The 26,738-nt window shown below is 37.6% G+C and overlaps 1 protein-coding gene across 3 annotated transcripts in view; it reads left to right on the top strand.

Annotated features, from left to right (window-relative positions):
- The window catches only part of DTNBP1 (dystrobrevin binding protein 1), a gene marked incomplete at its 5' end in the record, with an annotated part of 108,793 nt that overhangs the window by 23,247 nt on the left and 58,808 nt on the right, over window positions 1–26,738 (top strand). For all 3 annotated transcript variants that reach the window (XM_084229125.1, XM_084229126.1, XM_084229127.1), the window contains one exon: window positions 6,182–6,314. In XM_084229125.1, coding sequence (XP_084085251.1) covers window positions 6,182–6,314 — 133 coding nt within the window. The remainder of the gene's footprint in view (window positions 1–6,181; window positions 6,315–26,738) is intronic.

Below are 26,738 nucleotides of genomic sequence, written 5' to 3' on the forward strand. Positions count from 1 at the left end.
TCTTTAAAAAAAATAGATACTTTCCTCTTTAGAAACTGCATTTTAACTTCTTAAATGGGGTGGGCTTTTTGAATTCAAGTTAGTGTCTAACCTATATTGAGCAATTTTGGGAGTTTGGTTTGCTTAGAAGATACCTCTGATATCTAAATGATTGTTTTTTTTTTAATATTTATTTATTCATGCATACAAGAACTGGGGTACAAGCCAGAGGTGTTGAGGGTGAGAGGATTCACCAGAGACAGAGCAGGGAACAGAACAGGCAAACTGACTGAACATACACTGCTGAGCGGAGCAGCAGGCGAGACAGGAAAGGTCTGCTGTGCCATGTGGGTACCTCCCTGGCCAGGGATTGAACTTGTGCTGCAGAGGCTGCGGACAGCTTCATGGGTTGCATCTTAACCCCTTGCACCACCAGGGAGGCTCTTGGATTGGGTTTTTTTTTTTTTTTATGTATTGCCAATTTGAATTAGTGTTTGAAATATATGCTACCTTTAGGGTTTACTCCATCGACAGTTACTTGCCTGATACTTACACTTAGTAATTTAACTGTAGAAAACAAAGTCAAACTGGAGTTCTAGAGACTTGGGATTTGTTGGCCTGAGAAAGCTTATGGAGAAGTATTTTAAAATTGTGAGTCTTTCAGATAAGTGACTAAATCTTCTTGGAATCATTGTGGAATACATTTTCACGCCAAATTGGGGTGGATTAGATTGATAAACATATTTATATCATTAATTTATTTTATGAATTTCTTTTAATGAATTTATGCATTAATCCTTGATCTTAGAAGCACATAGGGTTTTAAATGTTACATACTATGAAATTATTTTTATTTTTTTGGTAGCCTCAAAATACCTCATCATCTAAATACTTTGCTGTAATGTTATAAGTAATAATAATAAAAGATTAAAAATAACTTAGAAGAAAATAGTAACTGTAGATTCACTTTTTTTACTTTGAACATTTTGCCTATTCACTATCAGGTCTAATATCATTTCCAGTCAGCCCTCCATTTCCCACATTACTTATCTCTTTTCAGCTTGCCTTGCTTTCCCGTGAGTCTTGGCCTTATTAAAGAGTGAAGGATTGATAATCATGTGAGCAGTTGGACTTTTGATGATGCTTTTCACTGAATTATCCTGATACCTCGGAATTTGTTAAGAAAAAATGGATAATCCATTCATGTTTGCAATTTTTTAAATGGGGTGTGTTGCAGATAGCTTACAAAAACCTGTGTAATAGATAATTACCAATGAGGCTTACCATTTGAAAACAATGATAAAGGTGTGCTGGAAACTGGAAAATAAGGGCTGTGAACTCTCCACCTGCGTTTGGATCCCAGTTCATGGCTTCCTGACTCTGAGACCTCATACGGATTCTGTAACTTTTGCAGCTTTATTTTCTGTCTGAAAAACGAGAGTACCTGCCGTAAAGGGTAGTTGGAGGGCTGGTGAGAAGACAAGCGTAGAACACTCAGCGCAGGACCAAGCACATATCAAGCATCTGGTATGTGCTCTGTGTAGGCTTTGGGGATAGAGCAGTGAATAAGACCTGGTCCCTGCCGTGAAGATGCTCTCATTCTGGTGGGAGTTTCTCTAGCCTTTGCAAATTGACAGATGTTATGCAGTTTTTCTTGTTCTACAAAATAGTTTAGAATGCAAAACCACAGAGTGACATGTGGTGAGATGGAAAGTGTAATCGTCTGTACATTGAAATTACAGTCTATGAAGGTGAAATGGAATAGCATCGTCTGAATTCGATCTACTTTCTTATCCTGTGACATTACTATGATGTTCATTTTATCATAAAACTGGGAAAATGTTTGAAAAATGTTTTTTGAATTCTCTTCAACTTCCACTAGAGGGTAGTCTAATCCTGTTCCTTAATGTGGTTTAAAATGTCAAGGGTTTGTCTGAATTTTCTCTATCGCTTAGTTTATTTTATGTGACCTACATTAAAAACACTGTTACCTTCATCTGAAACAGAAGATTCTATTCTTAAATACAAAATGCAGTAAGAGAATGGCAGCCATAAACTGAGTGTATATCTTTCTTTTGATCTGACCTCTCCTGATACATTATATTGTTTTACATTCTCCCAGGGAGAATTTTAGGAAGCACCTACCAGGGAGACAGTCACAGCTCTTAGTGTTTCATGAAATTATCTTCTTCTTTTTCAGATAACTTTCTAGGATCAGACCCTTCAAGAGCATATTAACTCTCTTTAGCTCTCTTTTAGTCTATTACATGGATCTCATTTATTCCATAATAGCTTTTGCAGGTTGGTACATTTCTTCAAGTTCTGTATTACCATACCATCATTACCTTACTACAGACAAAAGTAATGTAAGCATTTGAAAAATCTTGCAGTCTTTTAGACCTGACCTCCGTGACCTCTGGATTTGTAGCCAAAGAAGAGTTCTTTGTTCCTTGAAGCTAATTATTTTGTTAGAAAAGCACTCATTAAGTGTGGAATAATTAACTTTAATGTGCCACTGCATTTTCCATATATCAGTAGTTAACACTACAGCTATGTGTTTGAAATGAATGACACAAAGAAAAATTCCAAACAGAATCACTCTTCCTCTGGGACAGTCTTCTCACAAAGATTTGTGGAGCTCTTTCCTGCACAGCTGTCAGGCATTCCCAAATGGCTTTTCACAATAAAATTCCACCTATCTTTTCCACTGATCTCTAAATGAGACATATGCTGTTGTTATAGTGAGCAAAATGGAGAGGTTTGAGCTTCTTGTGAAGGTATGTTTTATTTATGGTGATTATTTTACGTTTTAGAGTGATAGGATCATTCTATCTCTAGAAATCGTTCTTATTTGAATTCAACAAATGAGGTATTAGGGAAAAATGTAAAAACATACAATCTTTACCCTTAAGACACTACTCATCCCTGAGAGAGATGAGAATACACAAATAGTTCTATGATGTAGGTCAAAATACAAGTCTATGTAAGGTTTGATTATGTGTGGAAGCACAGAAGAAACCTCTGTGGGCTGAGGGGTGGGTAGCATTGACTTGAGCCTGAAAAGTGGGATGGGGTGGGCAGTGGAGACAAGCAGAAGTATTTCCGGAACATGCAGGGATGTTGGAATGGTGAGTGACCCTGAAGGAAGTTAGTAGTAAGACTGGAAAAGTAGGTTGTAACTGGGGCGTGAGGCGGTAGGGGTGGGATGGGTTCTAAATACTAAGTTAAGGAGTTAAGCTGGATTCTGGGAACGTACTTGACAGCCTTTGAAACTTTCACATAAATATGAATTTGCTGGTAGCAGTAAAGTGATTTTCAAACATTTTAAATCTAGTTTTACCATTTAGCACAAGGCTGATGTTGTTGACCTATTCCAAAGAACATATGGCTTGTTTATTTCTTATTAGTGCTTCCAGCTTGGTACTAAACCATTCACATGTTTTTACCTGGTCCTCATTTTATTAACAGAAGTACGAATTAGGGTGGTAAGTTCAGTTTGTACCTAGAACAGAATTTCTCTCCATGAGAAATTAATTGGCCTGCGTAGGGATCAACTTCATTCAAGTTCCTGGCCTCATTAGCTCTGCAGTCAGCCAACAGAGTTAAACTCTAAGTGGAAATTGCCATCTGTCCAAATAAGAGAGGTAGTAGGAGCACACGTGTTTTATAATGTAGAGGTATTATTGACTTCATTATATGTTTTCTTTTTAATCATTTGAAATTTAATCCCCCTCACTTACAAGGATTCTTAAGTCTAAGCACATAGCCATCCGTATTATTTATAGGTATATAAGAATGTCTAGAATTTTTAAAATTTTTATGTTGGCCTATTAGATTCATAAGTTATTTACAATATGATCATTACAGTCTACAAAAGTTTTAGTTTTAAGTGATTTTTCAAAATGTAACTAAAAAATTTTTTCTCTGCAGTTTTGGGGTGGACCATAAATTATTTATTCACTCTCAAGTACTGCGCTAGGTACTTTACATACTTTGCCTCATTGAACCCTTTTGACATCTTTGAAAGATGCGTATTACTTACCTTCTTTTCACTGATGAGTATCTTCCTTCATCTCATCTCTAAAGGGCAGGCCTGTTTTCAAGCTTGCACTTGAAAGCCCTTCTCTTAACCAGTCCTTTATATGCTAAGGATAATGTGCATGAAACTGAAGGAACCAAGTAGCTCAGAGTTAAATAGATTCTGTGTTAAATTTAATTATTTGAGTTCTTATCACTAATCAAAGTGAAATAGCCTTTTAAATAATCCTATTAGCTATGATCATTTTTTTAGGGCTGTCACGTCAGACTGCTTACAACAGAATGAGCCGAATATTGCTTCTTCAGGGCCAGTAGTACTACCTCCCTGGCAGTTTTTCCATCTTATATAATAACAAAAAATAATTTAAATTGCAACTAATATAATAACATCCTTGTGACTGTTTATCTTCATATGAGCTCCTGATTCACCTTTTACCATTATTAAAAAATCTTAGATACAGTTTTTCATTGATGAAAATTTAGATTTTGCAACTTGTTTCAGGTTGGGTTTTCCATAATTGAATGTTAACTGTTTGATGTGGCCCCTGAAGAGAGATTCAAAACTGTTATGAGCTGCATCATTACCAGCCTTTTCCAGCTTTGCCAATGGTTTATGGTGCCATAGCAATGTGAATAAAAGTCAGTGCTTAAAGAGGAGTGCTAAACACTTTTCTCACATTTTTACTTTTCAATACATATCCCCTATCTCCTGTCTCTTCCTAAATCCTTGTCTTTCAGCCCTACTAGGTCTTACCAGCTTGAAGGGTGACGGGGGGTGGTGGTGGGGGGCAAGGTTATAACCAGAGGTACTGAGTAAAATTAGAATTCTACTCTATAAGAAAAGGTGGTTACTTATGCATATAATAGATCTTTAGATCAAAGATTAATTAAAACAGGCCAAACATTGTATTTTAATAAACCTAAAATTCCAAGTTAAAATTTGAGTTTACCTCAACCTGCATATTATGAAAACTCATTTAAAAAGTCATATGAAAAGTCATCTAGTGGATAAATGAAGGCATTAGATGCATTGTAATTATTTTGTAGCCATTTAAGTGAAACCAAGACTGGAAAGCCGCCTAGTCAGCTCTCTCCCTCTGCTTCCCCCTCCTGGCTGCAGGGCTGTAGCTTCCAGACTTGGGAGTCAGAGCTGTTGCGGAGCCTTCCCCTCCCACATCCGTGATAGATGCTAACACTCCCATGTCTGGCTCTGTCAGACTGTGTTGTCAGTGAAATATGCCTCTCTTTTGCTTCAGACTCTTTGCCCGCAAGCACTGTTTCATATTTGTATCCCAGTGTCTAGCATGTGACTCTTCAGTAAGTTGCCATGATGCCGATCGAGTTCTAAAATCTTTAACCTCTAAAACTTTTCTGTTGCCTGAGGAAACAGCCAATCTCTGCCCCTACAGTTATGACATTTGCTTAGTACGCTATCAATCAGAAGTCATTTTAGTGTCAGAGGGACTCAGTTTTGATTCCTGACTGCCCTTCACTAGCTGAGTGACCTTAGGCAAGGCTCTGAATTAATTTCTGCAGGTTTAGGTCTTGAATATTTTAAATGGAGAATTTGACTAGATAAAATCCATGTTTCGATAAAACTTCAAAGCTCTGTGTCTGAGTCAAGTAGAATAAGGAAAGACCAGTGGAAGGACTGGAAGACAGCTGAATCTCTTCCCCACCGTTGCTGACTGGCCTGGTGACCTATGTTTACTGAGTATTTGTACATCTATACAGTGTCTTAAAGGTTTATGTCTATGCTGTGTTAAGGCAAGACAGTGCTAAAGTAACTTGAAATCTCAAATCCTGGATTTTGTTTGTGTGAATGTGTGTTACATTTTCTGTATTTGAAAATTTCTTGTTCGTATGTGATATCATATTAGAGTAGTCAAGATACTCTGTTTCCTCATCTTGGTTAATAGAAAACAAGTTATTTTGGTAAATTACATCTTGAAAATGTTTGAAATATAGAAACAAAGATCACTTATAGTATATTCTAATATTAGTCAATGTATTTGATTTTGCTTCAGGAAAGTTTAATTAAGAATGATAAATATAAAACCAGCTGAACAGTTTAAATTTTTAACTTTTGGACACTTTTTCTTTTTTCCATGGTCAAGCATACTGATTTTTGATATTTATTCCTCTTTTGACCATATATTTTCAGCTCACTTAGAGGCAAGTTTTGAGGAGGTAGAAAACCACTTGCTGAATCTGGAGGATTTATGTGGACAGTGTGAATTAGAAAGATACAAACACATGCAGTTGCAACAACTGGAAAATTACAAGAAAAATAAGAGGTGAGTTTGAAAAGTTGGCCATAATACTCATTTTCAATCTTAAAGTTTTCCACAGTATTTCACATACTATTCTTTAGAAATTTGAACTGATAAAGGACAAAGGTTTCTACATGTGAAGCTCACTAGTAAGCTTTCCAAAGCGTGATTCCTTTTTGTACTACCATCTGTTCCCACTTTCTGAAGACAAGTTCTGAAAAGGATAATAGATGGAGGGGAACAGAACAGTGGGTGAACCTTTCTGAGGAAGTAGCAGTTCTTTCTCCAGTTTCTCCAAACGATAGATGCCTGAGCTACTATTTTTCCTTTTCTTTCTTTTCTTATTCATTACTGGAGTAGGAGGACAAGGAACATGAGCCAGGCTGTAGAAAGGGGTCTGATGGGTTTGAATCTCAGCTTTGTCACATACCGACCCTGAGACCTTAGGATTATTTAATCTTTCTTAGCATCACTAGCTTTTAGTTAAGATGATGCTGTACCTACCTTATAAAGAGTTGTGAGGAATATATGAAATAATCATCGAATGTGTTAGGTGCTCATTAAGTATTAATTCTAAAAATGGTAATTATCCTCAAGCTAATCTGAACTAGAAATAAAAGTCTAAAATATAATAGACTCCTAAACTAGCTGTGTCATCCCAACTCATTAGTGCCATTTCCAGCAGGGATGGAAGGTGCCAATTGGTCCCTCTGCAAGTCCGTGTGGGATGTCCATGGTGTCAGGTCTTGTGTGCTGAGCAGAGCAGGAAGTAGAGCTGTGAGGTGGTGTAGGGTAAATGGAAATTGACAGGATTTTCTGCCCTCCCTCCATTGGCGTCTAAGATCCACACCTGTGATCTTACATGTGTGCCTGATGGCGGACACTTGGAGTAGGCTGTGGGCATGCGAAAGTGGGCACACCTGGGCTGAGAGAATGAGCATATAAGGGCGGCGTCACGGAGACGCCAGCAGTAATAGAAGAGGTAGCAGAACCATAGCAAAGAAGTGGAGAGCCCAGAAAGAGTGAATATTTGCCTGGGGCTGCCAGCCTCCCGGCGCCCCCTCCCCCAGGTCCCCTGCCTGCCAGGTAACTTTTTGCTGCACTATGAATGCTGTTAAAAGCCTGAAAAAGCCACTGAGGGCTCCAGACTCTCCGTTACCTGTCTGCCTGGGTCATAGAGAACCTGCTCTGTGCCTTGTGGCACGACAGGTGAGTTGCTAGTTGGAGAAAACAGAAGCCATGGGATTGGAATCTGGCTAAAACTGAAGAAAGATTTGGTGAAAGAGGGAGAGAATACATTGGGCGGAGTGCACTGTTGATTTTAAGATTATTGATAAATTGAATAGCTCTTCTGGGTCTAGGGTAGGCAGTTGAAGGAGTAGTTTGTTGATATGGACAGAAAATGCTGGTCACTGACTTACAGTAGGTAAAAATGTAAAGATAATGTGTAGGTATCTTGAATTATGTTAAAGTTTTCTTGAATAATGCCAAGGATTAGGGTAGGGGATGAAAACAGATCCATGTATCTAACTGAGAATTAGGATGGGCCTTACATGTTAATAAACCATAGAAATCACCTGGAAAGCGTTTTCTAGTGCTTACTCCTGCGCTCTATCACTGGAGAGCTCAGTTCCAAAGTAATTTCAATAGCACTACTTTAGACAAAGTATTCCAGGTGATTCTGATTTGGGCAGTTTAGAGACCACATTGTTAGAAATGGACAGGCATTGGGTTGTGTGCTGGTTGTGAGTTCCCAGGGGTTCATAGATAAAATTGCAAAAGTTGGCAGTTATATGATTTTTTTCTGGAAATGCTGTGTATAAATTTCATTTGCCTACAGAGATTATAAGAGTGTTTATGGTGGGAGTAAGAAGAGTCCTTGTTTGGAGGAAGGACTTTGAATAAGTGGCACCCAGGAAATTCCACTGAGATGTTGGGGCATGGAGAGAAAGAACTTTCCTCAAGAAGGGAGGAGAGTTAGAGATGGTTAGACTTGTCTGCCATTTTATTTATTTTTTTATTTTATTTTTTAAAGCAGGGTTTTTTTTTTTTTTTTTTTTTTTTTTTTTTTTTAATTTTTATTTACTTGTATAAGCACTGGGTACAGTCAGAAGCGCGGGAGGGTGAGAGAATTCACCAGAGCCAGAGCGGGGAGCAGAGCAGGCAGAAGGACCGAAGTACACTGCTGAGGGGGGCAGCGGGCGGCAGGAGAGGTCTGCGCGCCATGCCGGACCCTCCTCCGGTGGCCGGGGAGCAGCCGGGGATCGAACCGGCGCTGCAGAGGCTGCGGGCAGCTTCACAACCCAGCGCTCAACCGCTGCGCCACCGAGGAGGCCCTTGTCTGCCATTTTAAATGAAAAAGTAGAGAAATAATTTTGTTTTGAGTATGTTAATCATGTAAGTTTATTTTATAATGCAACAGGAGTTTTAAGGAACATGGTAGGAAGGCTTAGAATTTTATTTTTTTTATTTTTTACATCATTGTTCATTATTAAACAATATTAGCATCCCCCCAACCCCTCAGGTGTAGTCCCCATGGAGTTTCCTTCCCCAATGCACCCGTGCACCATCACCCCAGTCCCCTGGGCTCCTCCCTCCCTCCCTCTTATCCCTCTCCCGCCTCCTCCCCTGCAGGATGTCTCTGGTTTATAATTGTCTGTTTTTGCTTTGTCATGTTTTGTACTGTTACTATTTTTTTACACTGATGTCTTATTTGGTTCCCCTATATTCCTGCTATAAAAAGGCTTAGAATTTTTTTTTAAACTTTTTTTTCCCCAAAGATTTATTTATTTATTTATACAAGCACTGGGTACAGTCAGAAGCGCAGGAGGGTGAGAGAATTCACCAGAGCCAGAGCAGGGAACAGAACAGGCAGAGTGACGAAATAAACTGCTGAGGGGAGCAGTGGGCGCGGCAGGAGAGGTCTGCGCGCCATGTGGGACCCTTGCTGGTGGCCGGGGATCGAACTGGCGCTGTAGAGGCTGCGGGCAGTTTCGCAACCCAGCGCTCAACCGCTGCGCCACCTGGGAGGCCCAAGGCTTAGAGTTTTAAAAGGAAATTTTTGCAGGAAGTTGGGAAGCTTGGTATAGGTCATGTGACTTTTGTTTCCTCATCTGTCAAATAGGTGTGACACTAAGATGTTAATAGCATTAATTCAAGGATTCAGTAAGCAAAGTGCTTAGAATAGTACTTGGCACCTGGTGAATGCTATATCTCAGGTAGCTAGCACAGGCTAACTTATACAGGTGGGTTGTACCATTGTGAATAAATGGGTATTCCGTATTATTAATACCAGTAATGTTTTTTAGTTAGTGGGGCACAAGAATTACATGAATATTGTGGCTTTTCTACCCAAATACTGGAGTTTGATCATTTGAAACATGGTATTTAATACTTTCATATGTCATATTAATTTTCAGGTTTTCATAAGTGGTGATGATTAGATAGAAAAGAAAGTAATGATATTTGAACTATGAAATTTTATCTGTCATTCTTTCACCCATTAGAGATATTAACTATGTAATTAATGCTTTATAATTTATATATTGTAAATTGAAAATTAATTTAGTGTTTGGGAAACAGTCTAAGTAAAAGTCAAAGTGTACTGAATCAGTTTTAATTTGTTTCACAGAACCTTTCGGACAGAATAGTTGTCTTTTTAGAGGTAGAATTATGTAGTAGAAACAGCAGTGTCAAAAGACCCAAGTCCTGGCTTTCCTGCTTACTAATTTCATGCTCTTATCTTAGGCAAGCCATTCCCTTTCCTTTATACCTTATCTTGAATAGGAAATATTGCTTAATTCTATTTATAAACTGTAATCTTTCTGTAACTTTTTTTCCAGTTTCCTTGAGATACTGACATACATCACTAGATAAGCTTAAGGTATACAGAAAAATCACTTGCACATATTGTGAAATCATTCTACAATAAATTTTGTTAACAACTATCATCTCATATAGATACACGAAGGGGAGGGAGGATCCTTCCTTATGATGACAACCCTTAGGATCTACTCTTAACTTGCAGCTATTACCGTATGACAGTGTTAACTGTAGTGATCATGTTGTGGATTACACCCCCAGGACTTTCTCTTCTAACTGAAACTGTACCTTTTGATTCCTTTCATCTAATCACCTTCCTCATCAGATACCTGATTTTCAAATCTTTCCTATTCCATAGGTTGTCTTTTTACTTTCCTGTTTCTTTTGCTGTGCACAAACTGTAAAACTACTTAAAAGTAGACCCACTTTTATTTTCATTTTGCAGTGTGGTTGTATCCAAAAATTCATTGCCAAGATCCATGTCAAGGAGAGTTTTTCCCTATGCTCTAGGATTTTTATTGTGTCTGGTTTAACATTTAAATCTTTAATTCATTTTGACTTAATTTTCGTGAGTGGTGTAAGTTACAGGTCTAGTTTCATTCTTTCATATATGTGGATATCCTGTTTTTCCAGCACCATTTATTAAAGAAACTGTCTTTTCTCCTTTGCATATTCTTGGTTCCTTTTCAAATATTAGTTGACTGCATATACATGATCTTTCTGAAATTCTTGTCCTGTGTTACTCAGCATATAAAAAGATAGTATCTTTTTTTACAAACCATTTGGAAGTCTTTTATTTAGCCATTCTATACACACACATACGTATACATATATATGGCTGATTAATAATTATAGTTTAAATTATTTGAGTTGACAACACTGAGAAGGTACAGTAGTTTTACTCAATCAATGTAGATTGATCAAAAATATCTTTTAAATAATAGAGATGTTTTCTTTACATTTTAATAGTGTAATAATGCTTTTACAAAGTGATTACTTCTCTTCAGTCTTGGAACTGATTGATACAGAACTTCCATTTAACAAAATTGATTAAACAGATACTTATCTTCATTGAAACCCTACTAAAATGATAAAGAACTTTTAAAAAGTTACAATTCAAAAGGACAAAATGACTAAATGAAAGTCTACTTATTGAATAGTGAGGCTCTTTAAAGCGCTTCCCTCAGCTACACCCAAAACTCTGGCAAACAAAGTTACATTCCCTATGCAGAATACTGGAGGGTTCATCTCAGAAACTGGTCAAAGAGAGATTATTTTATTTGGGGAGTTCTCTGATGAAACAGATGGGTCTGCAACCCTCTGATGATAAGCCCCACACTTGTGTATGTGATTTCTAATCAACTTTTTGGTGCCTTACTTTTATTTTTTTAAAGATTTATTTATTTATTTTTAATTTTTTTTCACATTTTATTTTTTATACTCCCCATACAATTACAACCCCCTTATTTTGACCCCAATCCTTCCTTTCCCCACCCACCACCCCTCTTAGAGTGTCTCTGGTTCATAGTTGTTTGTTGATTTTGATATTTTCTTTCTTATAATTATTCTTTTTCCTGGTCCCTTTTTTAAGTTTTCTACATTCCTGCTATGAGTGAGACCATCCGGTATTTTTCTTTTTCTTTCTGGCTTATTTCGCTGAGCATGGTGCCTTACTTTTATTTATTTATTTTTATTTTTTAATAAATTTTATTGTTATATTCCCCAAACAATTGCAGCCCCCCCATTCTGACCCCAATCCCTCCCCTCCCGCCCCCGCCCCCCTAAAAGTGTCTCTGGTTCATAGTTTTTTGTTGATTTTGATTTTCACTTTCTTATAGTTATTCATTTTCCTGGTCCCTTATTTAAGTTTTCTAGATTCCTGCTATGAGTGAGACCATCCGGTATTTTTCTTTTTCTTTTTGGCTTATTTCGCTGAGCAGGATCCCTTCCAGCGCCATCCATGTTGCTGCAAATGGCATGTGTTTATCTTTTTTGAATGCTGAGTAATATTCCATGGTATATATGTACCACATCTTCTTGATCCAGTCATCTATTTTTGGGCATTTGGGTTGTTTCCAAAGCTTAGCTATTGTAAACAGTGCTGCTATAAACATAGGGGTGCAGGTGTTCTTTGGAATTGATGTTTCTGTGTCCTTTGGGTAAATACCTAGGAGTGGAATTGCTGGATCCTATGGAAGCTCTATGTTTAGTAGGTCCAGAAATCTCCACACAGCTCTCCATAGTGGTTGGACCAGTTTGCACTCCCACCAACAGAGCAGGAGAGTTCCTTTTTCTCCACACCCTCGCCAACATTTGTTGTTGCTAGTTTTTTTAATATGTGCCATTCTCACTGGTGTGAGATGGTATCTCATGGTAGTTTTGATTTGCATTTCCCTGATGACAAGTGATGTTGAACATTTTTTCATATGCCTGTTGGCCATTTGCATTTCCTCTTCCGAGAAGTTTCTTTTTAGCTCTTCTGCCCATTTTTTGACTGGATTATTTTCTTTGTTGTTGTTGAGTCTCATCAGCTCTTTGCAGATTTTTGTGATCAGTCCTTTATCATTAGTGTTGGGTGCAAAAATGTTCTCCCAGTTGGTGGGGTTTCTCTTTGTTTTTGTTATTGTCTCTTTTGCTGTGCAAAAGCTCTTTAATTTGATGTAGTCCCAGCTGTTTATCTTTGCCTTCACTATCACTGCTTTGGGTGATGTGTCTGTAAAGATGTCTTTGATGTGCAAATCACGTAGTGTTTCACCTATATTTCCTTCTATATATTTTATGGTTTCAGGTCTTATGTCTAGTTCTTTAATCCATTTTGAGTTGATTTTTGTATATGGTGTGAGGTAGTGGTCAAGCTTCATTCTTTTGCATGTAGCGACCCAGTTTTCCCAGCACCATTTATTGAACAAACTTTCTTTGCTCCAATGCATATTCTTTGCTCCTTTGTCAAAGATTAGTTGACCATAAATCTGTGGGTTTATTTCTGGATTTTCTATTCGATTCCATTGGTCTGTATGTCTGTTCTTGTTCCAATACCATGCAGTTTTGATGATTATGGCTTTGTAGTATAGTTTGAAGTCTGGGAGTCTGATGCCTCCATTCCCTTCTTTTTTTTTTCAGGAGAGCTTTGGCTATTCGGGGTTTTTTGTGATTCCATATGAATTTCATCAATAATTGTTCTATTTCTTTGAAGAATGACATTGAAATTTTGATTGGAATAGCATTGAATCTGTATATTGCTTTTGGAAGGATGGCCATTTTAATAATGTTTATTCTTCCAATCCATGAGCAGGGGATGTCTCTCCATTTCTTTGTGTCTTCTTCTATTTCTTTTAACAGTGTTTTATAGTTTTCTTTGTATAGGTCCTTTACCTCTTTTGTTAGATTTATCCCCAAATATTTGATTTTTTTTTGTTTCAATAACAAAAGGGATGGTTTTTTTGATTTCTTCTTCTTCAGATTTATTGTTTGTGTATAGGAAGGCTACTGACTTTTGCGTGTTGATTTTGTATCCTGCCACTTTACTGAACTGATTGATGAGTTGAATTAGCTTTTCTGTGGAGTTTTTGGGGTTCTCTATGTATAATATCATATCGTCTGCAAATAGTGATAGTTTGACTTCTTCTTTTCCTATTTGGATTCCTTGGATGTCTTTCTCTTGTCTTATTGCCCTGGCTAGGACTTCCAGTATTATATTGAAAAGCAGTGGTGAGAGTGGACATCCTTGTCTTGTTCCAGATCTTAATGGAATTGCTTTCAGCTTTTCACCATTGAGAATGATACTGGCTGTTGGCTTGTCATAGATGGCCTTTATGATGTTGAGGTATGTTCCTTGTATCCCAAGAATTTCAAGGGCTTTTATCATGAATGGGTGTTGCACTTTGTCGAAAGCTTTCTCAGCATCTATTGATATTATCATATGGTTTTTATATTTCTTTTTGTTGATGTGTTGGATAACGTTGATTGATTTTCAGATGTTAACCATCCTTGTGTCCCTGGAATGAATCCTACTTGGTCGTGGTGAATTATCTTATGGATACATTGTTGGATTCTGATAGCTAAAATTTTATTGAGGGTTTTTGCATCAGTGTTCATTAGGGAGATTGGCCTGTAGTTTTCCTTTTTTGTGTTGTCCTTGTTCGGTTTTGGTATTAGTGTAATGTTGGCTTCATAAAACGTGTTTGGTATTGTCCCTTCCTTCTCAATTTTTTGGAAGAGTTTGTGAAGGATAGGCACTAATTCGTCTCTGAATGTTTGGTAGAATTCATTTGTAAATCCATCAGGTCCTGGGCTTTTGTTTTTGGGGAGGTTTTTGATTACCATTTCAATTTCGCTAATTGTAATTGGTCTGTTTAGGTGTTCTATTTCTTCTTTATCTAGCTTTGGGTGATTGTAGAGTTGTAGGAATTTGTCCATCTCCTCTAGATTGTTAAACTTGTTTCCATATAACTGTTCATAGTAGTTACTGATTATTCTTTTGATTTCTGCTGTGTCCGTTGTGATTTCTCTTCTTTCATTGATGATCCTGTTTATTTGTGCTTTCTCCCTTTTTTCCTTTGTGAGCCTGGCTAGGGGTTTGTCTATTTTATTGATTTTTTCAAAGAACCAGCTCTTGGTTTCATTGATCTTTTGGATTGTTTTTTTAGTTTCAATTTCATTTATTTCTGCTTTGGTTTTTATTATTTCTTCTACTGGTTTTGGGGTTTTTTTGTTGTTCTTTTTCTAGATCTTTGAGCTTCGAGATTAGGTTGTTTCTTGATGTGAGCTTCTATTGCTATATATTTTCCTCTTATTACTGCTTTTGCTGCATCCCATACATTTAGGATATTGGTGTCCTCCTTGTCGTTCAATTCAAAAAATTTTTTAATTTCTTTTTTGATCTCCTCATTAGTCCAATGGTCTTCCAGTAGTGTGGTTTTTAATCTCCATGAGGTAGGAAAGTTCCTTGCCTTCTTTTTATGGTTTATTTCTAGTTTGATGCCTTCATGGTCAGAAAAGATGGTTGATATGATTTCAATCTTGGTGTATCTATTGATGTTTGTCTTGTGCCCCAGTATGTGATCGATCCTGGAGAATGATCCGTGTGCGCTTGAGAAAAATGTGTACTCCGTTTTTTTGGGGTTCAGTGTTCTATAGATGTCTGTTAAGCCCAATTGCTCTAAGTCCTTATTTAGAGCTTTGGTTTCTTTACTTATTTTTTGTCTTGTTGATCTATCCATTGTTGATAGTGGTGTGTTGAAGTCTCCCACTACGTATGTGTTTTCTCTGATGTCTGTTTTCAGAGAGGACAACAGTTGTCTGATATATTTTGGTGCTCCTTCGTTTGGTGAGTATATGTTAATGAGTGTTATTTCTTCTTGAAGTATTGTCCCCTTGATCATAATGTAGTGACCATTGGGGTCTCTTTTTATCTTTTTGAGTTTGAAATCTGTTTTATCTGATATAAGTATAGCTGTTCCTGCTTTCTTTTTTGGTCCATTTGCTTGTAGGGTTGTTTTCCATCCTTTAACTTTGAGCCTATTTTTATCTTTTGTAGCTAAATGTGTTTCCTGGAGACAGCAAAAGGTTGGGTTTTGTTTCTTAATCCAGGCTGCAACTCTGTGTCTTTTTATTGAAGAGTTTAGTCCATTTACATTTAGAGTTAATATTGATATGTTAACATCTGTATTTGCCATTGTGTTTGTCTTTCCTTTGATTTTATTTATTTATTCTTTTAATAACTTTTTTTTTTTTTGGCCTTCTTTCATTGTTATTCGTCCCTCTGAGGTTCTGGCTTTAGGACTCCTTGTAGTATTTTTTGGAGTGGGGGTTTAGTTGCAATGAAATTCCGGAGTTTCTGTTTGTCTGGGAAGGTCCATATTCTTTCTTCAAAGAGGAAGGAGAGCTTTGCGGGATAGAGTATTCTTGGTTGGCATCTGTTTCCTTGGAGTCTGTTGACTATGTCCCTCCACTCTCTCCTTGCCCGTAGTGTTTCTTTCCACTCACAGTCCCACTTGCTGCGTCCGTTTTTCTTGTTGGCCGTTTTGGTTTGTTGTTTCCCTCCTCTCTGCCGGTCGGAGAGTGCCGACTTTGTGGGCGGGGGAGGGGAGCAGGGTTCTGCGCTTCCCTCCCTTCTGGTCCTCTTTTATGGCCACTTTCTTCTTCGGGCAGTTTGCTGGCGTCCCCCGTTTATCTTCCGTGTCCCAGTTCTCACTGGGACCTGCCGCTTTTCCTCCCTATTAACTTTTTTTAATGGGAGATCTTACTCGCAGCGTCTCCTCGCCGCCATGTTGCTCCGCCCCTCTCCATGGTGCCTTACTTTTAAATATGAAAACACAGCGAAGGAGTGGTATCCAACTGAGGATGCTTCCAAAACAAGAGAGATCAAAATAATTTTAATATAAATTAATACACTTTTTAAAAATTCCCACAGAGAAATATGAAACTATGAGAGGAATAGAAGAAAACTTAAAAAACAACAACAACAACAACCCCGTAATTAATAATTTAAGATATGTGAGATCACCTTATAAGAGACCTTTTTGCATTTATGAGATACAAACAGGATGCAATAGAAAAGGAGTAATTAGAGAACAAGAGCGAGCTCTTAGGAATAAAATATATGATAGCAAAAGTAGAAAATGTCAACTGAAGCATTGGAAGATAATATTAAACCTCTATCTAAGGAAACAAAGACTGAGAAAAGCTCAGGATATTAAGAAAATTAGAGAATTCTAAGTCCCATTTCTCACTACCAGGAGCTTCAGAAAAGAGAGAAAAAGAGACAAATATATTTTTGGTCTCTTTTTAAATGGTATTTTCATTGATGCAGTGTTGTTTTACAGTGCGGTACGTGATTTAAAGTTAGAGAATCACACCTCTTCAGCTGTTGGCTATCACACACCTACCGGTACAGCAGCCCTCATCTTCCGCTCTACTCTGTTAGATCCCTTCCCGCTTTCCTCTATGCCCCCGCAACCCCCATCTGGTAGCCTCAATCCTAGAGTCAGATGTCTAGGACTTGTATTGGTTTATTTTTGTCTGTCCCTTTATTTCTTTATATTCCATACGAATGAAATACTATTGTACTTGTCATTCTTCTGATACTTTGCTGACCTTAATCCTTTCCTTTTCCAAATTTGGTCACAAATGGTGAGATTTCATCATTTTTTTTTTAGAGCTGAGTAGTATTCCACTATGTATTTAGACCACATCTTAATCCATTCACTCATCTGTCCTTGATAATTTAGCTTGTTCCTATAACTTGGCTTCTGTAAATAGTGCTGTGGTGAGCACAGACGTGCCTATATCCCTTCAAATTAGTGTTTTTGCATTCTTTGGGTAGATACCTAGGCGTGAGATTGCTGGATTATATAGTAGATCTATTTTTAATATTTTGCAAAACCTCCATACTGTTTTTTAAAGGGGCTGGACCATTCTACATCCCTTGTTGACAAGTGCTTGTCAACACTTGTTTCTGGATTGTTTTATATAGGCCATTCTCACCAGGGTGAGGTAGTGTGGTTTTAAGGTGCATTTTCCTGATGATAAGTCATGATGAATATTTTTTTCATATGTCTGTTCGCCATCAATATGTCTTCTTTAAAGGAGAGTATATTTAATTCTGCTGTCCATTTTTTAATTGATGATTGCTTTTTTTGTTGAGTTATGAGTTCTTTATAGATCTTGCATATTAGCTGCTTGTTAGATGTGCAAATAGTATTTCTCCCCTTCCTTTTAATAATAGTTCCTTTCACTGTGCAGAAGCCTTTTAGTTTGATATAGTTCCATTAGTTTTACTTTTTTTTTTTTTTACCCCTTGATACTATGTTCAAATCCCCAAAATCAACTCTAAAGCTGGTGTCATGGAGTGTTTTGCTTTTGTCATTTTTGTGTTTTATGGTTTCAGGTCTTACATCCATGTCTTTAATCCATTTTGAATTAATTTGTGTGTGAAGGTAGCGGTCTAGTTTCATTCTTTTGCATGTGGCTGTCCAGTTTTTCCAACACCATTTGCTGAAGAGACTTTCCTTTGTCCACAGTGTAGCTAAACTCCTTTGTCAAAATTAGTCTGTATAAGTTAGGATTCTCTCTAGATGTTCAGTTCTTTAACATTTGTCAGTGTATCTATTTTTAGCTTAATACCATAACAGTTTTAATTACTATAGCTTTGTGGTATTGTTTGAAAGTCTGGGAGTGTGATAAATTGTTATTTTTTGTCAAGAATGGTTTGGGTATTTTGTATTTCCTTATAAATTTCAGTAATGTTTGTTCTATTTCGTTGAAGAATGTTGTTGAAACTTTGATAGGGATTGCACTAAATCTTTATGTTGCTTTAGGTAAGATGGCCATTTTAACAATGTTAATTCTTCCATAAATAAGGACTATCTTTCCATTTCATGGTGTCTTCTATTTCTTTTAACAGTGTCATATAATTTTTAGTATAGAGGTTTTCCATCTCTTTTGCTAAGTTTATTCCTAGGTGTTTGTGTTTCATTCTTTTTGATGTAAATAGGATTATTTTCTATTTCATTTTTTGCATATAAGAACGTAACAGATTTTTATATATTGATCTTGTGGCCCACCATCTCACTGTACTAATTTATTATTTCTAATAAATTTTGTGTGTTTATTATCATGTCATCTGCAAATAGTGATAGTTTTACATATTCTTTCCTAGATTGTATTCCTTTTTTATTTTTCTCTTGCCTAATTGCTCTAACTAGGACTTCTGACCTTTGTTGAGTAGTTGTGGTGGAAGTCTTGTATCTGATCTCAGATGAATAGCTTTCAGTTTTCTACCATTGAGTATAATATCAACTGTGGATTTGTGATACATGGCCTTTATAATGTTGAGGAACTTTTTGAATTTTTATCTTAAATGAATGTCGAATCTTGTCTAATGCATTTTGTGCATCCATTGATATGATCATATTATTTTTCTTTCCTCTTTTGATGTGGTGAATGACATTTTTCAATTTGCATATCTGTCCCTGGACTCAATCTTACTTGGTTATGATATATGGTCCTTTTAATGTATTTTTAAATTCAGTTTGCTAAGATTTTGTTGAGGATTTTTGCATCTATGTTTTACAGGAATATTTGGCTCTAGTTTTCTTTTTGTGTGTGATGTATTTTTGTATGCTTTTTATATAAGTAATGTTGTTCTCATAGTATGTGTTTTGAGAGCATTCCCTTTTCAAATCTTGGGAAGCATTTGAGAAAGATGGGTACGTTCATTATGAAGATTTTATATCTTCATAATGTGTACTTATGGAGCTACGTTATGAAACTATCTGGTGCTATGCTTTTGCTCTTGGGGAGATTTTTGATTACTGTTTCAATATCCTTGCTTGTGATTGGTCTGTTCAGATTTTATTTCTTCTGATTCAGTCTCCAAAAATTATATTGATCTGTTTCTTCTACGTTATCCATAGGTTACTGGCATAAAAATGTTCATAATAGTGTGTTATGATAATCTATTTCTGAGATGTCATTTGTAACTTCTCATTTCTGATTGTATTTATTAGAGTTTCCTTCCTTTTTTCCTTAGTGACTCTAGATGGAGGTTTGTCTATTTTGTCTTTTCAGAGAACCAACTTTTGGTTTTCTTGATCTTTTATAGTGTCATTTTTATTTGTGTTTCGTTTGTTTCTGCTCTAATATTTATTTTCATCCTTATACTGACTTTTGGTTTCATTTGTTCTTCTTTAGTTCCTTAAGGTATAAGGCTAGATTATTTAGTTGAGCTCTTCCTTCTTTCTTTTTTTTTAAAAGATTTATTTATGCATACAAGAGCTGAGGTACAGGCCAGAGATGCAGGGGTGAGAGGATTCACCCGAGACAGAGTGGGGAACAGAACAGGCAGACTGAGTGAAATACACTGCTGAGGGGAGCAGCAGTCGAGTCAGGAGAGGTCTGCTCTGCCATGTGGGTTGCTCCCTGGCTGGCCGGGGATTGCACTCATGCTGCAGAGGCTTTGGGTTGCTTCATAGTGCGGTGCTTAACCCATTGCACCACCAGAGAGGCCCTCTTCCTTATTTCTTGATGTGGGTTTGTGTTGCTATACACTTTCCTCTTAGTACTGCTTTCTGCATGCTATAAATTATGGCAGCTCATATCTTCTTTTTCATTTGTCTCCAAGTAGTTTTTTCATTTTTTCTTTGATTTCCTCACTAACCCAATAGTTATTCAGTATGGAGGTCAGGATCTAAATATAAAAGATTTTCCCCCACTTTCTTCATGGTTGATTTCTAGAGAAACCATTGTAATCAGAGAAGATACTTCATATAATTTCAAATATATTGACACTTGTTTTGTGACTCATCATGTTGTCTCTTCTGGAGAATGTTCCATATGTAATTGAGAAGAATGTGTACTCAACTTTTAGGGGTATGATCCCTATAAATGTCTATTAAGCCCATCTGGTCTAATTCCTCATTTTAAGCCCATTGTTTCCTTGTTGATTTACTGTATGTTTGATATGTCTATTGATGTCAGGGTTTTGGTTTCTGATGCACCCAGCTATTTTATGCCTTGAGTGGTGAGGTCAGTCCATTTACATCTAGGGTGGTTATTGATAATAGGAGGATTTGCTTCTGCAATTTTGTCCTTTACTTTCTGGTTTTATCAATTTATGCCCTTGTTTAATTTTTTTTAGTGGACTTCTTGTCAATTTGGACAAGAGAGTTCCCTTTAGCATTTCTTGTAGGACAGTTCGAGTTTTGGCAAACTCCTTCAACATTTTATCTGGGAAGGCCCTTAGTTTTCCTTCATATCTGAAATAGATCTTGTAGGATATGGTACTCTTGAATGACAGTGTTTACCTTTGTTTTGAATGTCATTCCATTCTTCACTTGCTTGTAAAATTTCTGCTGAAAAATTTGACAAAAGCTATATGGGAGGGCCTCCCTGGTGGCTCAGTGGTTGAGCACTGTACTATGAAGCTGCCCGCAGCCTCTGCAGTGCTGGTTCCATCCCCGGCCACCGGGTGAGGGTCCCACATGGTGCGCAGACCTCTCCTGCCACCCACTGCTCCCCTCAGCAGTGTATTTCGTCAGTCTGTCTGTTCTGTTCCCTGCTCTGGCTCTGGTGAATCCTCTCACCCTCCCGCGCTTCTGACTGTACCCAGTGCTTGTATAAATAAATCTTAAAAAAAAAAAAAAACTTCAAAAAAGCTTGATGGGAGCACCTTTATAAGTTATCTGGCACTTTTTTCCCTTAGTACCTTTAATTTTCTTTGTCTTCAACTCTTAGTATCATAGTGGTTTCACTATCATGTGTCTTGGTGTGGTTATCATTGCATGTAAACAACTAGGTGTTCTCCAGGTTGAGTAAGTTTTTCTCTATTTTCTAGAATAAACTCTATGTCCTACTCCTTCCATTCCCTCTTTCGGAATGCCCGTTATATTCATGTTGCTTCTTCATGGAGCAGGATAGTTCTCAAAGTGCTTCTTCATTTTTTTTTCCCCTTTAAGTCTTATTTCTCTCTCTTCTTTGCCTGGATCCTTTATACCTTACTATCTTTGAAGTAACTGATGCAGTTCTCCATTTGGTTTATTTTGCTCCCATACGTTAATCTTTTTTTGTGTCCTATTGAACTCTTTACATTCTCAATCTATTTTCCTATTTGAAACTTCAATTTCTATTTTGTTAATTGTATTTCTAAGCCCATTCATTTGTTTTTCTGAACTTTGCTGTGTCTCTTTGATTAGATTTTCTGAGTTCTCTTACATCACTTTGACTTGCTTTTCTTTTCTTCTCTTTGATTTTCTTTATTACAATAATTTTGAGCTATCTTAGGGAGATATTATCTTCCATGTTTTTGTCATTGGATTGTGAAGAGTTGTTCATTCTTGTGATGTCATGTTTCCTTGAAGTCTGAGGGTGCCATGTGTTGTACTTTTTGTCTGTCCTTTTTCTCCTGCTTTTAATTTCCCTTTTCTCAGTTTAGAGGTTCCTCAAAAGACTAAAGTGGATCTGCCATGTGACCCAGCAATTCCACTCCTAGGTATCCAAAGAACACAAAAACATTAATTCAAAAGGAAACCTGCACTCCTGTGGGTTTTTTTGCAGAGCTATTTATAATAACCAAAATATGAGAACAATGTAAATGCCCCAAAACAGATGAGTAGATAAAGAAGATGTGGTATGTATACACAATGGAATACTTCTCAGTGGTCAAAAAATAAAAACATGCCATTTGTGGCAATATGGATGGAGCTGGAAGGGATTATGCTAAGTGAAATAAGCCTGAAGGAGAAACATAAATACTGGATTGTTTCACTTATATGTGGAATGTAAAAAACCAAGCCAAGTGTCAGACAAACTTTAAAACCAACCCTTGAATGTTGACCACAGATCTGAGGCAACCAGGTGGGGAAGAGCAGGGAGAGGGAGATGGGGAGGAGTGAGAATAAGGGCTTGGAGAGGGGGATTGCACAATGGACTATGTTGGAGGACTGTGGGAGCCTTGATGGTGGGAGAGCTATGGTGACAACCCCTGAGGGGGGAAATACTACACTGTCAAAAATTAACAAGGATGTAAAACAGTGGTACTTCATTAAAAAAAAAAAAATTAAAACCCAAGAAAACAAACAAAAAACCTTTTTTTTCCCTTTTAGATCTCTTTAATGGTAATTTAAAGAATTGAAGTATTTTTATTTTTCCTGCAGGTGGCACTATGGTTTTAATTTTTTAAAAAACATTTTTTTTTAAGATTTATTTATTTATGCATACAAGAGCTGGGGTACAGGCCAGAGGTGTGAGGGGTGAGAGGATTCACCAGAGGCAGAGTAGGGAGCACAACAGGCAGATCGACTGAAATACACTGCTGAGGAGAGCAGCGGGCTAGTCAGAGGAGGTCTGCACCATGTGGGTTGCTCCCTGGCCGGCTGGGGGATTGAACTCCTTATGCAGAGGCTGCATACAGATTCATAGGTTGCATCTTAACCCCTTGTGCCAACAGGGAGGCCCGGTTTTAATTATTTTTGACCTTTGCTGACTTTCATAGATATTGAGAACTGTTTTTGAAGGTGATGATTCAGCAGAATGAGGAAGAGATTTGGAGGGGTTGAGCCACTACTGGGGATATGCTGAGTGGAGGGGAGGTCTCACTCGTGTTTGTGGCACTGCTGTATCCCTCCTCTTTAAGGTTCCAGATCTGAGATTCTGTGATCTGTGTTCTGTCAATGCATTTTATGAGTTCAGTCTCAAGGGGTGATACTGATAAAAGGATGAGTACAATCCAGAGCACTATCTCCATTTCTTTTACGAGGGACCCAACTGTGTGGCACGCTCCAGCTCCTCTGCATGTGTTTTCCCTTGGTGTAATAGTTGTGTGCTGCTACATCATTTAACTTTATCCTGTCCAGGGCTCCTAATGTTACCTGAGTCCCCTGCCCCAGACCATAACCTCCAGGTGTTTCTCTCTACCCACCTCCTGTTCAATGAAGAGTGACTCCTCTTCCCCCGTCTGTCATCTCTTGATCTATGATGTCCACAGATTATTCCAGTTTTGCTCCAAACCACAGAGTACTCCCGGGGTATAGTGTCCTTCTGATTAACAGTTAAGTGTTCCTCTTGGGAGTAAAGCAAGAAACTTCCTCTGTTGCCATCTTGGTGTCATCCTGAGGTGACAGATTCATTAAAGAAATAATATAGGAGGTAACATGAACCTATTCCCTTAAATCATATACAATGCTTTAAACCAATGTTACCTCAAGAAAAACAGAACACAGAAATAATAAAAGAAAACTGCAACTGAAGGATTCAAACGAGTTTGAAAGGACCCACTAAGTACCTGGCAAAATTAAACTTTATTTATCCACATGGAAAGAGTTTCTTTTAAAACAAGCAAACAAAAACCCTCCTTCCTCTTTAACAAACTGCCTTATAAAGTAATAATTTTGCTTTAGCCACCCTGAAGAAGATAATGTGTGGTACAGAAGATTGGCTATTTGGAGAATGTGTGTGATTGTGTGTGTGTGTGTGTGTGTGTGTGTGTGTGTGAGAGAGAGAGAGAGAGAGAGAGAGAGAGAGAGAGAGAGGTTGAGACTGTATACTCTGTAGCTTTCTAGATAATCTGAGGCAGAAAGCTTAGATGGGGATGGAGAATGCGGAAAGAGAAGGATATTTGTTCACCTTCAGTTCTAATAGTCTTCAGGCCCCAATAAATTTTGTCGTTCAGCTCCATTAGAACTTGCAGGGGGGGGGGCCTCCCCTGGTGGCGCAGCAGTTGAGCACTGGGCTGCGAAGCTGCCCGCAGCCTCTGCAGCGCTGGTTCGATCCCTGGCCACCAGCGAGGGTCCCACATGGCTCGCAGACCTCTCCTGCCGCCTGCTGCTCCCCTCAGCAGTGTACTTCGGTCCTTCTGCCTGCTCTGCTCCCCGCTCTGGCTCTGGTGAATTCTCTCACCCTCCCACACTTCTGACTGTACCCAGTGCTTGTATGTATAAATAAATAAATATATAAATAAATAAGAACTTGCAGAGGGGGCAAGCCAACAGTTATTGGAGTTGAAGAGGAGATAGAATTACATGAAATCACATGACTACTTAGGGGCTAGTATTAGAGAGCTTTAGACTGCACAAATTTTTGTTTACTTTTAAGTTGGAATAAACTGAATCAGTCTCAAATGTTGATATCTGTGCATCTGTAGTTGAGAATGGATGGGTGTATGATATTTTGTCATATATTTGATGGGCATTCTCAGAATGGAGAATAAATTCCTGCTCCCTACAAAAGGAGGAATATGACTCATTCCCAGTAGTAACAGTGGCTTAGTAATATGGCAGTGTGTCTCAGAAAGGCGGAGGAAAACAAAGCTTTAGACCATTCCTGGGGGTGACGCTAGTAGCTCTTATATACCCTTGAAAAACATTTGAACAAATGGTTCAACCCAATTATGTCTGCATTAAAGAAAGACATCTTTTTTTCTTTTGCTGGTGATCTAATGAAAGCAACATATAAGCAAGTGTATAGTTGCAGGGAGAAAAATACCCATGAAATCTCTTCTAAGAACACTTCTGCATTTAAAGTGGTATTACTATCACTGGTGCCTTTTATGGATAGGAGTAGACACTATCTTGGTAACTAGTAAAACATCATAGAGTGGATAGAATGTGGTCATAGGCAGAAGACAAGTACTAATACCAGTAACTAAATTGTCACAGAGTTCAGAAGGTTGATATGACATACAAGTCTAACTCATGGATCCCTTATATAGGCTTCAGTAGTCAATGGGAAATATATTATTCATCAAGTAATAATAGTTAATATTTAGTAGATAAACCAATATAAAGAACTTTAAACCATTTACATTGATTTGTCTAGCTATCAGTCAGAAAGATTCAAGTTATATTTTTACACATGGGGTGTTGAAATAGATGATCTATATGTAATTTTAAAAAAGGATAAATATAGATATTAGATTGGCTGTGAGAAAAATAAAAAAGGATGATGTTATAGTGTTACTGTGGGGCAAAAGCTACTTTAGCTAGGGTGAGGAAGGTAGGCCCTTCTGAGAACTAAGATCTAGATGAGCTCTAGATAAGGAGACAGCCTTTTAAGGAGCTAGAATTAAACAGTCCCAAACTGAAGAAATAAGTGCAAAGACCTTAAATCATGAACAGTTAATACTTTTATAAGAATGAAGAAATAGAGCTAAAAAAATTGTAGACTATCAACTTTCTAAATTTTTAACCTTTCCAGTACTGTCACAATATTCCTTGAAGTGCTTATTGAAAGTCTCTCATAATAGTTATACTTAAAATCATATATAAGTGTAAAATTAAAATATTTATTTCCAAGCTTCTGGATCCTTTGTTTTCCTCTTTGGTATGCAGCATGCCATCAGAATTTCTCTCTTTTTTTTAAAGATTTATTTATGCATACAAGAACTGGGGTACAGGCTGGGGGTACAGGTGCTAGGGGTGGTGAGAGGATTCACCAGAGACAGAGTTGGAAACAGAACAGGCAGGCAGACTGAAATACGCTGCTTAGGGGAGCAGCGGGCAAAACAGGAGAGGTCTGCTCTGCCATGTGGGTAACTCCCTGGCCCAGAATCGAACTTGTGCTGCAGTGGCTGCAGATTGCCTCATAGGTTGCGTTTTAACCCTTTGCACCACCAGGGAGGCCCAGAATTTCTCTTGAAATACCTGTATCTTGAGGGTGTGATTTTTAATACTACTACTTAGTTATAAATTACTCAGAATTTTAACATAGTCTTCCATGGGTTTGAAATGAGCTTAAATATCCTTTTCATGATATTTAATGCTCATGTGCATTTTGAGAATAATTATTTCTAATTCCTTTTGTTTTCACATCCATTATGCCTCATGCTAAGGAACAATGTTTTCATTTTATTTTTTTGGTAACATGTAAACTATGTTTAGAAAATGTTTATAACAAAGTAGAACATTTATTTGAGACATTGTAGCATATCTTTAGCAGTTTATCTTCTAGAGAATAACTTGCCAAACTCCAGAACTTCAAGAAATAACTGTACAGCTGAGCTAGACAGGCAGATCTGAATTGTACTTCCATGTAAAATGTCGGGGATGGTGTGGGGACGCTTGGCAGGAATGTGGCACACAGACCTGGCTTGGCTGAGTTAGAACAGAAGAAACCAGTGCCATTCTCTAGTAT

Source organism: Talpa europaea (genome assembly GCF_964194135.1).
Source record: "Talpa europaea genome assembly, chromosome: 2".
NCBI lineage: Eukaryota > Metazoa > Chordata > Mammalia > Eulipotyphla > Talpidae > Talpa > Talpa europaea.